Below are 16,040 nucleotides of genomic sequence, written 5' to 3'. Positions count from 1 at the left end.
TTTGGACATTTTGTAATCAATTTTTAAGAGGTTAGACACTTCAGGGAAGTATATATACTTCCTTCTTCTGATGAACCTCCCTAAACTGACTGACAATAGCTTTGGCTGAAGTTGTGTTTCTTCAAGAAGCATTCTGTACTTAAAGGAGGCACTTCTACCCACAAAGCCATTCATATTACCAAGTTGCTCAACTCTGTTCCATAACACTACCCATTCATTCACTCAAATATTGTTGGAGCACCTGTATGCCCTGAGAATAAAACAGAGCTCTCATGTCTAGTCTAGACAAACAGTAAACACATTCTAATAAATATTAAGAATAAAAAAAGATGGATGAGTGTGGAGGAGGGGCTAGAGGGCTAACTGTAATTTAGAGTGGTCAGGAAATGCCCCTGTAGTGATGACAGACGAGCTGGGACCAGAATAAAGTGGAGCCAGCTGCTCAAAGACCTTGGGGTTGGGGAGGACACACATTCCAGGCAGAGGAATAATCCCTGCAAAGATCCTGTCAGAAATGAGCTTGGTATATCTGAGGAATAAAAAGCCAGCATGGCTGCAACACAGCAAGTGAAGTAATACACAGTAATATATAACATGACCCCAAATCTTAAGAGACACATCCTATTTACTCTATGAGGGTCCCAAGAACCTGTCTCTTCCATTCCATCTTCAAAATTACTTTAGTTATGGCCTTAATAACCTGCAGCTTATATTATTACAATAGCATTTGTACAAATTGTTCACTGTCTGAGACAAACTTCCCCTCATTTTCTGTTGGGGTAATTCCTATTCCTCCTTTAAAACTGAGTCTAATCATTACCTCCTCAAAAAAATCTTTTCTGACCCATGCACCCTGAATGAGTTGGGTGCCCCTTCCTATGTTCCTAAACACCTCTGCATACCTCTTTCCAGAACCTACAACAATTAGTTGTCATTGTTTGTCTACTTTCCCTTTGTATCGTGAGCTACTTCAGGACACAGAATGTACATTTTACCTCTGCACTCCCTTGCCTTAGCTAAGTATCCCAAAAAGTGTTGGTCAAATATACATTTTAAGTACCACTAAATCTACTGCTTACTGGTTGGTAAGATAAAGAGAGTTTGGTAGACCTATCCTAACCATAAAAATTCCACAAAAATTATGCTTTTGGATTTCGATGTATTATAATGTTAATATGCAGGTTGTTTAGATGCATGACATTTATAAGGACAAAACAGTAATTCATATTAATCCATTATTTTGGGTTCTTTCAAGTATCAATAAAAATAAGAGAATTTAACTATGTAATGATTAGGCATTGTTTCAAAAGAAATCTAAAATCTCAATACAGTCATTGCCATGTGGAATTAATTTGTGATTAAATAGACTGCATATGAGGTTTGTGTGTTACAAGTATAATTTCAAAGTTTACCTATGAGAGAACATTTTTCAAACTCATTTACTGCAGACAAGGCCTTGCAGGATATTTGGTCCTGTCAAAAACATCCATGGAGACATTTGATCCACATCAAAACCAAAAGGTCCTTGATACCTGATCCTGTCAAAAACATCCAGACTTAGAAATATCCTCCAGGGTTCAAATAGCCCATAACGTTTACTTACACTTTTGGCTTACAGAATTAATACATTAAAAATACTATCATGTTTTATTGATCCAACAATTGTGTTGTGGCTATATTAGCCATAACAACCCTTGTTAACAAATCATGGACCAAATTTCTCAATAAACATTTTAGAAGGGACCAAACATGACCAAATATCAAGGACTTTCTGGCGTGGACCAAATGTCTCCATGGATGTTTTGGACAAAACTAAATGTGCACAAATCCAGACAAGTTCTTACATGAATTTGACCCCTACTCACTAGAAAGACATAATCTAAATCATACAAGATGATATTAACATATGTTATAAGCAGCCAAGTAGAGGTACTAAACAGTGAACCATAACTAAGATAAAGTATTCGGTTTATGTACAGATCATAAGTAAAAGCATTTTTAGAGATGGAAAAAAATGTAGGTTAGGGTGGATAATGATGAGAAATCTATCCTTAGAGTAGCCTGAATAATCCACAAAGCTTTAAAGATGTGCCAGAGAACCAATTTAGATGATGGTTCTAAAAGAAGAAATTGTAGGAAAGCTCAGGATAAACTTCAGTCGCAGGAAAACTAGGATGAATAAATTAGAGGCAGAATAAGCAGGGCATATCTGAATAGCCTTATCAACTAAGGAACAATTTTGAAAACGATTAGCTTTGAAATAAAGCCGTGCCCTTTTACAAATAATACACATTTAAAAACTACAAGGTTTTTAATTCTATTTAGGATTTTAGAAATGGAAGCACTGTACCAAGTGAGTATCAATCACTAACATTAATTTTGTTACACTCATAAGAAAGTTTCTAGATAGAGGGGTACAGAAAAGCATACACATAATTTCTGGTTTCTGCCAAAACATCAATACTTAGCTGGATGGATGACTGCAAAAAATTAAATTGGGAAGTTTCTATGAATCAGTGCTGCTTTGTGTGCAGATACAAGCAAATTTAACATCAATCCCCTATTATCACAGCAGGTTGCCCTTCCAATAAGAGCAGTCATTCAGGAGTTCACATTATGGCTACAGAAATTAAGATAATTCTAAAACATAAATGCTGGTTTTTAAGATTAGTGAGTAAAACAAAACAAAAATCATCCCACGTTGATAAAACTGGTGAAATCCGTTTTTATTTTATACTCAGTTATTTAAAGTATCCACATATATTTTCAAAAAGTAATGTGACAATTTGTCAAGATTCATAAAAATCTTTTATCTTCAGAATTTCACAACTGGAAATTTTTGTAAAGAAATAATTGAACAGAAGATGTGTACTACTGTGCTACCTATAAAAAGGGTATGTTGCCCTGCCGGGCGTAGCTCAGCGGTTGAGCGTCGACCCAGGATCCAGGCGATCGGGGTTTGATTCCCTGTCAGGGCACATGCCCGGGTTGCGGGGTCGATCCCAGTCGGGGGAGTGCAGGAGGCAGCCGATCAATGACTCTCTCATCATTGATGTTTCTTTCTCTCTCTCTCTCTCTCTCTCTCTCTCTCTCTCTCTCTCTCTCTCTTTTCCTCTCTCTGAAATCAATAAAGATATATCTAAAAAGTAAATAAATAAAAAGGGTATTTTCACTACTACATTTTAACCTACAATATTAAAGTACACAGACCTTAGAACTATTGAAAAAAACTGGTAAAAACTAGTAATACTTTAAAAATGTTATGTAAAAAAAATACCAAACTGAGTATGTTCTAGGAATATAATCAAGTGAAAGTGGGTATGTAGCAGAAAAAAAAACTCAGGGAAAATGAACAAATGAAAAAAATTGTCTTAGTATGGTGAAATTAAACGTAATATGCTCAGGATTTTATTAAATGTTATAACTTTTAAAAAATACCTAGATACTTCCAAAAACAGTCCAGAGAGTAAAATATTAATGTTGGTTAAAATTGAGACTAATTGTGAACAAATTACACATTTTTAAATGAATACATTTTCCCTCTGAAATGAAAATAGTGTGCCAATTTTTAAAGATATTTCCATATTTGTCATTACACTCTATGTTCAAGTACTGCTGAAATGTACTTTATGCTGAAGAATTTTCTGTTTCCTAGGCCACTCAAGAATAACTATATAAATTAAGTTAGAATATTCTTATGACTCGCCCATTCAACAAGCATTTATACTAAGTGCTGCTCATTGCAGCAGGGGTCAAGAATCTCATTTTCCATTCTTTAAGTCCTCCCACTTCACTCCACCCTTCAGCCAGCATGCTCCCCTCTATACATTTTATTCTCACCATCTTAGTCACCTACTTCAATGTTCCATTTCACAATACAAAACTTATCTTAACCCCAAGACTTTTGATTCTGGCCATAAATGTTTCTAGAAGAATGTATCTGGATCATATAATCACATGACAATGCTTTCAGTATTTAAAAAAGAAAGTTATCTTCTCTATCAGTACTATCTAATCATTGTAAGAAATTCACTCAAAAACTTTCTCACAAAATTATTCCCGTTTCATTTACAATGTCTCCTATGCCAACAGCTTTCTTTTCTGCCATTAGTAATATGGAAGTCTTCCTTAATTTAAAGTAAAAACAAAAATCTGTGTCCTACTCTTCTTGTGACACATAATTGCTACTTACATCTAATGCTGAATGCACTGAATACACGTTCTAAACCAGTATTTGCTATTGTGAATTCACTTCTTTTCCTTTCTGTTACTGCCCTACATCCTGGCTCTCATTTGAAATGCTGCTAATAAAGTACTCTTACAAATTAATTCTCCCTGTAATACATATCTCCTACTCTTCTATTATCTTCTAATCAATCTTTCTATAACAGTGCTTAACTTACTCTCTATAAGCACTTCAAGGACATGATATCCTGTGCTCCCTTTTTTTCCTGTTCAGAACCTTCCAGTCCTCCTTTCTACCTCGTTATTTTGGCATCTTGCAGGATAAAATACCAGTTCCGGGAGCCTTGATTCTAAAGGGTTCTGAACTATCAGAGAACCATTCTGTATGTGCTCACTTTTCTTACACTTAAGGAACATCACCCCATTTTAGCAACCACTACTGGTTGAATGTTCTTCCTGGGCTCAATAGTTTACTTTCAAACAAAGTTAACAAGTGAAACTTGCCAATGAGCTCACCAAGAATTTTTATATCAGTAGACTTAATTAAATGTCATGTCAGTTTTAATTTAGCAGTAATGAATTAAAAAACTACTATAGGGGAAAGCTTAAAAATAGAGGGATCTTGGCACTTTAAACTAATAAGAAGCAATGGACAAAACTCAATAAATACCATATACTGATACAGGTACTAAATGAGGTATTCTAAAGTCAGAAGACAGCTCTCAGCCTAGTCTGTTTTCTAGTTATGTGAATTATACCATAAAAGTTATCCATTCCAAGTCGAATGTTATCTTAAAATAAGGAAAGTGAATAACAACTTATCCTGGTTAGGTATGAGGTTTGAAGAGTAAGGCTGGGAGAAAACGATCTAGTTTTGAGAGAATGAAGATAGTAAAGGAAAATCTGGGAGGATCTTAAGAATGACTGTCTCTGTAGATAGTGATAAAATGAGAATTAGCCAATTTAAGACTGAAACTTTCTGACTAACATAGTAAAATTAACATGAAAGCAGGGAAGGTTATCTGATGAGGCCTTTGAAATTTTAAGAGTCTATGTACTCAAAGAGGTCTTCCCCCATTAGGGGCAATTATATATAAATCTTCCTGTGGATGTTTCCTAAATAGTTGTTAAGACCAAGTACCATGACCTAATGAGATTCCACAAAATCTAATCTAGACTTTATCAATTTAGAATTAAATTTGTACCCTAGAAGTGATCTATGAAGGTCTCTAGTCCTCTGGGTGGCTAGGATTACTTGCATTAAATTATCCAGCCTGTTAAAAGCATAGACAGGTCTCTCAGTTCACAATAGTGGGATTACATATACTGAGTATGATTTGATTAATGTTAAAGATGATCTGATAAATTAGGAAGTTTAAAAGTGAGTCCAGTTCTCTGCAAAGTGAGTGACTTGTGAATTATTAGGACAGTTCTATCCTAGCCCACACTTTCTGTGAGAATACTCGGCATACTGATTAAGAACTCCAACTCTGGAGACAACCTGGGCTCATATTCCAGCTCTGTGAATTCTTAGGGCAAGTTAATTTAACTTAAGCTCTCTCTGATTCAATATCTATATGGAGACAATAAAGTACCCATTCCACAGTGTGGTTATGGGAATTATGACAGATAATGCATTCAAATTGCATAGCAGAATACCTGGCATATAGTAATCAAATAATGGACGTTCACTTCACCTACTAATATTTTAAACCAAGCCATCTAAGTAAGTAAAAGTCTGGAGTTCAAGATATAAGGTGCTATTTTTGTCACAAGTAAGGATATGAGAATTGCTAAGACAATACAAAAGGAAATTGCTTTTGCTTCTGAAAGCAGGCATGGTGTCCAAATGAGTTTCTCTCCTTGTATGACTTAGCAAGAATTAGAACAAAGGAGAGAGAATGAATATGAAACATTTGCTGACTCTAATGCATCGGTGGCAAGAGAACAGAGGAGAGCAGAGGCTCCATGTATGATAAGAGGAAGACAAAACAAACATATTTACTGATGTAAAGACTTACTAAACCTGTGAGTCCAAAACATTGTTCTCAATGGTCAACTGGGAATGAACTGAAAAAAAGTTTCTTCATCTGCAGTTTTTTAGCAGGTAATTTAGTAGAGCAATTGTTGCTGGGGGATTTGTGGGTATAAGTATAATCTTGGGGATTGGTGGCTAATGTGAACAGAGAGTAGGTTTCATTAAAAAGGAAGTGTAGTGTGGTTAAGAGCAAAGACTTAATTAAATCTGGGCTCTTCAGCTTATGAGCTGTACGACCTTGGGCAAGTTATTCAACCTCTCTGCTTCAAGGTCCTCATCTGTCACAACAATAATCTTTGTGCAGAAGGGTGTTTGCTTTGGGACTTTGGAAAGTTAGGATTCTTCCATTGGAAACAAGGCCCCAGGAATAATAGAGAAAACTCAGTGGTAGCAAGTTTGTTGGTGTTATTAAAATAGAATTAGATATTTTCAGAACCAAAATATCACAAATGTGCCCTGACTTTTTAGTCTGTGTTTCTTCATATTCTTATATAGGCAATCTACCTACAGCTTTTAGTTCCCATATAAAATTAAAACGTAAGAAAACAGTGTGGTGATTGTGGGGGGGAGGGGAGAGGGCATAGAGGGGATAAATGGTGATGAAAAAAATAAAATAAAATAAATCACCTTACCTTCTAAACCACCTGAAAACACATTCTGGTACCAGAGAAGGTGGGGGAAATACAAAAATCCTCAAAGTTTTCCTTAAAGATAAACTTAAATACATATATCATGTGCGTGTACATTTCAAGGTTCGACTACAGCCTGCTACTTGTTTCCATATGGTCTGCAAACTAAGAATGTTTTTTCATTTTTAAACAGTTGAAAAAATTCACAAAAGAATAGTATTTCATGACACATGAAAATTATATCAAATTCAATTTCAGTGTCTATAAATAAAGTTTTATTGGAACACAGTTGCATGCACTCATTCATTTATGAGCTGCCTATAGCTGCTATTCAGCTACAATGGCAGAGTTGAATAGTTGCAACAGAGACTCATATGGCCTGCAAAGCCTAAAATATTTACTCTCTGGCTGCATACAGAAAAAGTTTGCCATAGTAGGTGTGATGATGAAAGGGGATAAATTAACCTTAGTTATGATTCTCCAAATGTGACTAAACTGCCAAATTAATTATGATTATATACACTTTTAGGTTCCCTAACAGAGATGCTTCCCCCAAAACTGGTGATTCTCTAATGGTGTCCATTTCCTAAGGGAAACTGACTCTTCTAATGATCTGTAGTGCAGAGCTCCAGGTGTTCAATGGAGTACCTGTTTGAAAACTTGAACCCATCCAGGGTTGCTTCTTGTTGAAAATTTGGCCTGCCTACAATTTCTTATGTGGTCCACTAGTGAAAAGAAAGTGTAGAAACAGAGGAGAAAAGGAACTAGAATTTAATCAAACACCTACCATGTGCCAAACACACAACATTTCTTTTAGTTCTTCAGAACAATGTTATGAAGTTGGAATTACTATCCCTGTATCACTGAGATAAGGAGAGATGGTCAGTGAGGTTAAACAACTTGCTCAGCACAGTGAGTGGCAGAACTGGGATTTGAACCCAAAGTCTAAGTTATTTCCACTCATCAGGTGTTTTCAAATATTATAATTATTACTCATTGTAAGCAGTGCATTTTACTTCATAATACAATATACAGATACATAAATGTATACAACTGATCAAAAGTTTCATGAACCAATCCTTTCCCTTAAAATGGAAAGTGCACTCTGCTATTTCCTATTCTAGTCTATGTTAAAAATCAATGGTCACAATCAACAAAATTATTTTCACAACTCACTAACAGACCACCGTTGCCTAATGTCTAAAAAAAATAAAATAAAATCACTGCCCTAAACCAAGTGGTTCTCAAACTAGGGAAGAATATTAGTGAGGTTCTTTAATTATTATAGTCTGGTCAACCTTGCCACTCAGACACCTGCTTTGTGAATGCAAAATCAGAGAATAACTATATTTTAGAGTTTTGTTAGAGGTTATCAAATGCTACTTTGAAACAACTGATTTGTGAGACAACTGGCTTAAAGAGTATGTTCCAAGTGCTTTATATAAATTTATTTTCTCTTTATAATAATTCTGTGAGGTAGATACTACTGTTCTCATCTTACAAAAGAATAAACAGGCACAGAAGCTCAGCTGATTTCCCAAGAATGCACAATGACTGAAGAGCTGAGGCAGGATTCAGACCCAGGCGGTCCAGCTCCAGGGTTCAACTCTCTTAATCACTTAATTCTCCAGCACCATTTCCTACTGGACTTCACACTGGAGTCACATGCATTTTTCAAAGAAACAACTTCAACAGAATTAACATTTAACTTCTGACCTTTTTAAAAGAACTGGCCATGTAAAGAATATTGCCATATCTTTAATAATGGTGCTATTATTAAAATGCTATATTAATGATATTGTCACTGTTCCCTATGTCTGATCTCTTCTAGTATAATACATGTTTTATTAGAAAATGACAGTTACATATCTTGATTACATTTTTTTGGTCTGAGTTTACCTGTGCCTCAGAGTTAAACTATGCTTTTATCATTAACAGGTGACAGCTAATTTGTTATGGCTATGTTTTTCTCACATTCAGTAACTCTGTGCTAGGAACTGGACAATTAGAAGACAGTTATGTGACAAGCTGAAGATATACATTAAACAAATAATTTCATTATTAATGACAAGTGTAAGTTCTAGAAAGGAAAATAAAGCATGCTTTGAGCATATACTCCTGGGGGACCCAACCTAGTTAATGTGGCCCAGACATCCTTAAAGTTGTGATATTTATGCTGAGCTCTAAAGGACAAGGGAATCGTGCCTAGAATGATTTCTAGGTAAAGAGAAGAAAATGTAGAAGATCCTGAGGAGAGAAGGATGGCTCTTCTAATAAACTTTAGTAATTTGTCAACAGGAACCAATAGAACACTCCTTCTGTCGGCATCTGCCCAAGACACTTGCTAGAAAAAGGGAAAAGGCTAGAGCTGTCTAGCTTACTTAACTGAAGGTAATTCTGCTCTAGGTGGGAGGGTGTAGTGCAGTAGTTTCTCAACATTGGCTACACATTAGAATTCTAGGGACCTATGTCAAGGAAAGAGGCCACAGAGAGAAAGGAACCCATTTAACTTATGAATGTCCTAAGGTGGAAAAGAAATTGGAAAGCTGGAGAAGACTGTTATATAAAAGGGTGATCCTACTGATCTATTTTACAGAATCTACAAATGCATACAACAGCTAGATTTTTTTTTTTTCCATTTCTTATCCTATAAAAGGAAAAGTATTGCTGCCATCCTGGAAGAAACCAGGAACTCATAAATTTATCTTACCATTATACAGGAGTGAAAATGGGAACAAAGAATGGAGAAAAAAAAAATCTTCCCTTGACTTTTGCCTTTGTTGCCAATCAATATCTGTTCAAATGAACAGATAATTCAGAAGATAATTAGGACTGTTAGTTTAAATGTTAAACAATTCATTTTACATTGTATTATAAATACAGATTCTTTTTGGTTTCATCCCCATTTTTCCCCTCTGCCATACTTTTACTATTTACATTACTTTGCCATTGAACAAATATAGCAAATAAAAAAAAAATTGGTAGTAGGTTTCCAAATAAAAATGAAGGCAATCATTTATAAAGTTTATTATGTACCAGGCATGCATTGTAAAATATTTTAAATTCACAATTATTTCTCAATTCATCACAACAACCTTTTGACCTATTATCACATTTATGTCATCAATGAGGAAACTGAAGCACAAAGAAGTCAAATAACTCTGTGCCAAAGGTCACACAGTAAGGGATGCCATAGTCAATGAAACCAAAGCTACTTCTCTTGAAGTGCATTCAACCTATTGTCATAACACAGTGTATCTGACGGATCCCAAAGGAAGGCTAAAGAGGATCGAGGGGAAAAAATATCAACCTAGGAACTACATTTGAGACCCACTGGATTATATATACTATATAAGTTCACTCTCTTACATAGCTATGTAAGTAAAACCACACAATTTTTCTGGGAAACTAGAACATAAATAAAAAAATTCCTTTAAAGTTTAAAAAGATGTGGAATTAAAAAAAATTAATTTTCCCCCCCTAAGTTATATTTTAAAATATGTTTTGGTGCATACAAAAAAATATATGCAAGATATATAAAGTGTGAAAAACATTTAATTGGTATATCTAATTCATACAGAAAGGAAATCAACTTCTTCAAATACAAATAACTTCCTTTATAGTATTAAACCGTACTTATCTTTGGAATTGGCAAATATTTTTATGATGAGATTTAATTTTTTAAAAAATATGTCATTACTGATTTCAGAGAGAGGAAGGGAGAGGGAGAGAGAGAGAAACATCAATGATGAGAGTCATTGATCAGCTGCCTCCTGCACGCCCCCTACTGGGGATCAAGCGCACAACCCAGGCATGTGCCCTGACCAGGAATCGAACTTCAGTCTCCTGGATCATCTAGGTTGATGTGCAACCACTGAGCCATGCTGGCTGGGCGAGATTTAATTTTTGAAGAATATATACAAAAGTTCATAATTAATATAATTAATTATATAAATAGGTTACTTTTAAACCTTTTTTTTCTTCATTGCTATTTCATAATTTACTAACAAATAAACTCTATGTTAACTAAAGACTAGTTCTAACAGAATGCATGAAGCTGGACAAGAAAACTAACTCAAGCTTTCTGGGAAATGTATACAACAAAACCGCTAAAGCCAGAGAGAACAAAAAAGGATTTTATCCTAAATTACCAATTTTAGTTATTTTGTGAAATAAAGCATAAAATTTAAGACTGAGCTAGACCATCCTAAAGAAGGCCTTCAAAAATAACTATAGAATAGCATTCAGTGCTATCTGAGCAATTACATACAATGAATATTGGCAATGAAGTAAAATCTTACCCAGATCTAGTCGTTTTGAATTCCACCTTGAGGATAGGTTTGCATGGTTCTGGCTTCTTCCCATCCTTTAACTGTTTTCCTAAAATATATTTTCCTGCATTAAATTCTAAAATTCTAAGTTACTCTAAATTCTTACATTGATAGTTTATAAGATGAAAGTGAAATATAATGAAATCCATCATGAAACATTTAAAAGTGATTCTGATAGAAGTATTTAATACAAAATACTTAAAATAATCAAGTAAATTTACTGCTTGAAATTCAGTGCTAAAAACATAAATGAAATGAATAACTCAGTAACAACATTTATGCAATATAATTGTAGTAAAAGAAATTTATAATCTTTCCAACGTTCTTAATTGCAGATAAGCAAAATAAAATTTCAATTCGCTAAATGAATTCAAGTTTTAAGATAGACAAATTTGAGGAAAAGAAATATAAATCACATTTTTACCCAAGTGTAATAGGTTACAAAATTAAACCCTATGCTAATAAATTCATTTATATTTATTCTCCTAAAGTAAAATCCATCCATTGTAATATCTAAAAGGCTGCTAAAATATACCAACCTCTATAAAATGTGTCAGGGACTCATATTGTCCACAATTTTTGATTATTTAAAAATATGTCTGTTGATTTCTGTTATCTATTTCTACATGTGTTCACTGTAGAAACAACTCAGAAAAACATAAAGAAAATAAGACATCAATACCCATTTCTCAGAGATTAATCATTCTAAACAGTATTTTTTCCTTAGATCCTAAACACACACCTCTACCCCAACACTTATTTTCCTTCCCAGTTTCCCCATTCCAGTAGTAACTGTCTCATTCTAATAGACCTTTACATTTTGTTTGCCTCAACAAGAAGAAAGTAAGTTACATGAAGACAAAGGTTTTTAAGTGTATCTGTGTTTTCTGTTGATGTATATCTGGTGACAAACAATGTTTGGCATACAGTGGGTGCTCAATAATTATCTAATCAGTGAATAATTAATAATTTTTCCTTTGGATTAATTCCTAACATGGGACATCTGAGTAGAACTATATTCCAGAAAGATTGGACCAATTTATAGCTCCATCAGCAATGTAAGTATTTTGCCACACCTTACCCAAACAATATTATTTTTTTCTGATTTGATAGGTGGAAAGGGTATCTCATTTTAATTTGTATTTTTTAATCCCTAAATATTCTTAGCCTTACAGGTCAACTGTATTTCTTCTTTTAAAAATATCTTATATCCTTTACCCATGCTTGTATGCAATCTCTATATTTAAAAATAAATCTAATATTCAAAGGTTATTAACACTGTATCTATCATATATTGCTAATATTTTCCCTAGTGTCATTTGCAATTTTAAAAATTGCACATTTTTAAGAGTATACACACTTAAATAATCAAGTCTATTAGTCTTGTCATGTATCTAGTTAAGAAAATTTAAAACTCCCAAATATCAATTCTTCCAAAATTAATTTACAAATTTAATGTAATTAGAATCCCAACAGCTTCTCCTGATTTTGAATAAAATGACCTTAAAATTCACACTGAGGACTCAAATGTCTATGAATAGCTAAGGAAACTAGGAAATAAGATTAACTTCCAGAATGACACAGTGAGGACCTTGGTGAATTCACTTCCCCACAAAAATGGAAATACTAGCAAAACAATGAAAGTTAAACACTTCAAATGCTGGAAAGTATCCGAAACCACAAAATGATGGAGCACTGTCTACCCAGTAAGAAAGCAGCATCTCGGAGACAAGGAGGGCGGAAACATTTGATGGAAGACTATTCCCATCCCCATGCACCCAGCTCAGTGGCCAGGTAAATATAAGACAAGGTGTCATCCAACACAGAGGACTGAAATTGTTTTGCAGTTCCGTTAAAACCAGCTTCCCTAGACCACAGTCAATATTTTGACCCAATTTGCAGCTCCCTGGAAAACTATACTCCCAAGATTCGGAGATTTCAACTGATACAGACACCAGCTCAGAGAGACAAAAGACCCTACCCTCCGGGGCATCACAGAAACAATAGCAATCCTTTGGCAATATCTAGCTGCCTAAGGCTGTGCTTTCAATTGAAACAAGTAAGAGCCTGGACAGGAATTATTCCTGGGGATCTAAAAGGCTGCACAAGCGTGCAAGGATGTGTGCCTGCCCAGGAAAAATCTGGGAAAGGAGATGGGTCAAGGTCCCAGGCACTCATCTCTGGACCACTGTGAGACCTTGAGCAAACAGGACTGCTGGCAGGGACCCTGGAAAAGAGGTACTCACACATGGCTAGTAGAAATGTAAAGGATCCAGCCTTTTTTGAAAGCAGCTTGAGAACATTTATTAAAAACAGAAGTACAAAAGGACCAATTCCTATAAAATGTGTACAGGATAGTAATGGCAGCATAATCAGTAGTGATCAAGAACTAAAACAAAGTGAATGCCCATTAATTTGGAATTGCTGAATAAACTATGAAAAACTGTTCAACAAACAATTGACTATTACACAGCCATTAAAATGAAAGAATTAGAACTATGCCAGATGATATGTGAGATTTTCCTAAAGTAAAGTGGATTAAGATGCAAAAACCTAATATAATTCTATTTCATGTAAAACAATAACAAAAAAAAAAAGCATGTTTATAAATTGTGTGTTAATATATATGATCTTAGAAATATATATATTTTAGAAGAACACCTGTAAGATTTTTAACATAGTTTAGCTGGTAGGGCAGGAAAGGGGATTGGGCTTCAAAGGTGGGGCAAGTTTGAGGGTGAAGGGACTTGCATGATATGATCTCATCTGTGTATAATGATGTATGCATGTGTGTGAATGCGCAGAGAAAAAGCTATCAGCATTTTTGTCTTTCCCTTTTTTGGTTTCATGCTTAGGAATTCCTTTCCCACACAAAAATCATATAAATTGTTTTTGTAATTTCTTGTAATTGCTTTGATTTATTATAATTGATTTCCTGACCTATGTTTTGGTATAGGGAAGTTCTTTTTCCTCTAATTAATATATTACCAGTCATCTCAGTGCAAATTTTATATTTTGAGCTATAACTGCCAGAGAATAAAGTGCACATATTTAAAGCGTACCATTTGACAAATTGCAATATAGGTATGCACCTGTCAGCACTATCAAAGATTTCCCCATTAATATAAAATGTCACTTTCATTACATTAAATTTTTATAAATACATGCATATCAACTGGTATTGGAATATATAATCCTCCCTTAACTTAAGATCCTAGGGTATCACTCCTTTGTCTCTTTACACAGAAATGATGGTACAATGGAATCTTGAACCTTTGGCATCTCAATATATAAGAACCAAGAAGTGACATGTGGTGGAGGTAACTAGAACACTAGAATAAGGGACTGGAAAGGACTGCTGGGAGAGAGGACTAGATTTATTCACCATTAATCCAAGACTAACCATTTTCTAAATCAAACCAACCAATAAGGCACTAGCTAATATTTTATAAAGCACATGTAAATTAAAGGATGTTTACAAAGCTCACCAGATTTCACCACTAGGTGTCATTTTACTTCTTACTTGCTATGTCACCTGAGTAGCAAAAATCTGTGCTTGTTCTTTCAACTACCTGTGAATTACCTTGGTAAGTTGTTGAAAAGAACTGGTTAATCATAAAACTTCACTTGATAAATCACATAAACCTCCACATCACATCTGATTTCTTCTTGTCTCTTACTATGCCCTGCTTTCCACTCTTGTAAACCACCCAGCAACAGTGAATTAAATCGTCCAAGTCCTGTTGATTCTAATTCCAAAATTTTATTCATATATGCCCAGTTCTTCCGATTTGCTGTCACAATTGAACTCATTACTTAGTTTACTAATGTAATGGCTCCCTAATTGGCCTTCCACTTCTGCCCCCAGCTCACCTGATGCACAACCATCAAAGTATTTCCAAAATGTAAATGTCATGTTTGTCATGGTAGAATCATTTACCAAGGTCTCCATCATGAAAGCCAAACTCTTTAGCATATTATAACATATATACATGCCTCCATATGTGTTTCTTTGTTTCCTGTTACTTGCCCAAAGGAAGTTTAAACTCTGGTCATAGAAAACTATTCGCAGTTTTCCGAGAACACTGTGTTTTTTTTATGATGTCTTTGTACTGTTTGACTGAAATGACCATTTATGTTCTTTTTATCTCCCCACTCATCCTTTATGACTTAAGCTAATTCATGTAACATGAATTTGTGAAATCTTCCTATATCCTTTATTCAAAACCATACTCACTATTTCTGTATCTACATCAGGCTGATACTGTTGTAATTAACCCAGTTATTAAATAACTGGAAAGGAGCAAAGGGAAGGCCAAATATTATGGGCATGCCATTTGCGCAGCTTTGCCAGGAAGCTGCAGTTTAGATGCATGCCCAGGAAAGTCTGGGTGAGACTGGGAAGGTACTTGCCTGTCAGTCACACCTGGGAACAGGTCATTGGCAAAGTAAGCGTGGCCACTGCAAGCGCAGGAAGATTTGAAATACTTAATCTCCTGAACAAAGGAGTTCCCTCTTGGCTCACACTCACAGGCTCTCTTGGTTCTCTTGTTGCATGGGGTGTGCTCTCTTGGCTCCCCAGCATTCCCCCACATGGGCCACAGCCATGGGAGCCCCACACGATGGACTAATGGACTGCAACTAGCCTAATGCTGTCCTGGACCACTATGGAACAGAAATTCTGGACACTTGCTTTGCTTCTAGCTCTGCTGAATGCCAGCTGAGCTATTCCATGACTGGATTAAGGGAAATGGGACTTTGGAAACTGAAGGATATAATTCCACGCAAACAAAAATCACTCATCCTCCTCTGTGAGTTTCAGAAAGTTATTTTTCCTGAGATATTCTAAGAACCTCT

General features: G+C 35.1%; 1 protein-coding gene across 8 annotated transcripts in view; it reads right to left on the bottom strand.

Annotated features, from left to right (window-relative positions):
- The window catches only part of STXBP5 (syntaxin binding protein 5), a 132,559-nt gene that overhangs the window by 59,535 nt on the left and 56,984 nt on the right, over positions 1 to 16,040 (bottom strand). For all 8 annotated transcript variants that reach the window (XM_081141388.1, XM_081141381.1, XM_081141383.1 and 5 more), the window contains exon 9: positions 11,154 to 11,232. In XM_081141388.1, coding sequence (XP_080997514.1) covers positions 11,154 to 11,232 — 79 coding nt within the window. The remainder of the gene's footprint in view (positions 1 to 11,153; positions 11,233 to 16,040) is intronic.

This window comes from Miniopterus schreibersii, assembly GCF_964146895.1.
Source record: "Miniopterus schreibersii genome assembly, chromosome: 6".
Lineage (NCBI taxonomy): Eukaryota > Metazoa > Chordata > Mammalia > Chiroptera > Miniopteridae > Miniopterus > Miniopterus schreibersii.
The sequence above is the reverse complement of the archived record's forward strand: the minus strand, read 5'-3'. Positions and strand labels throughout refer to the sequence as shown.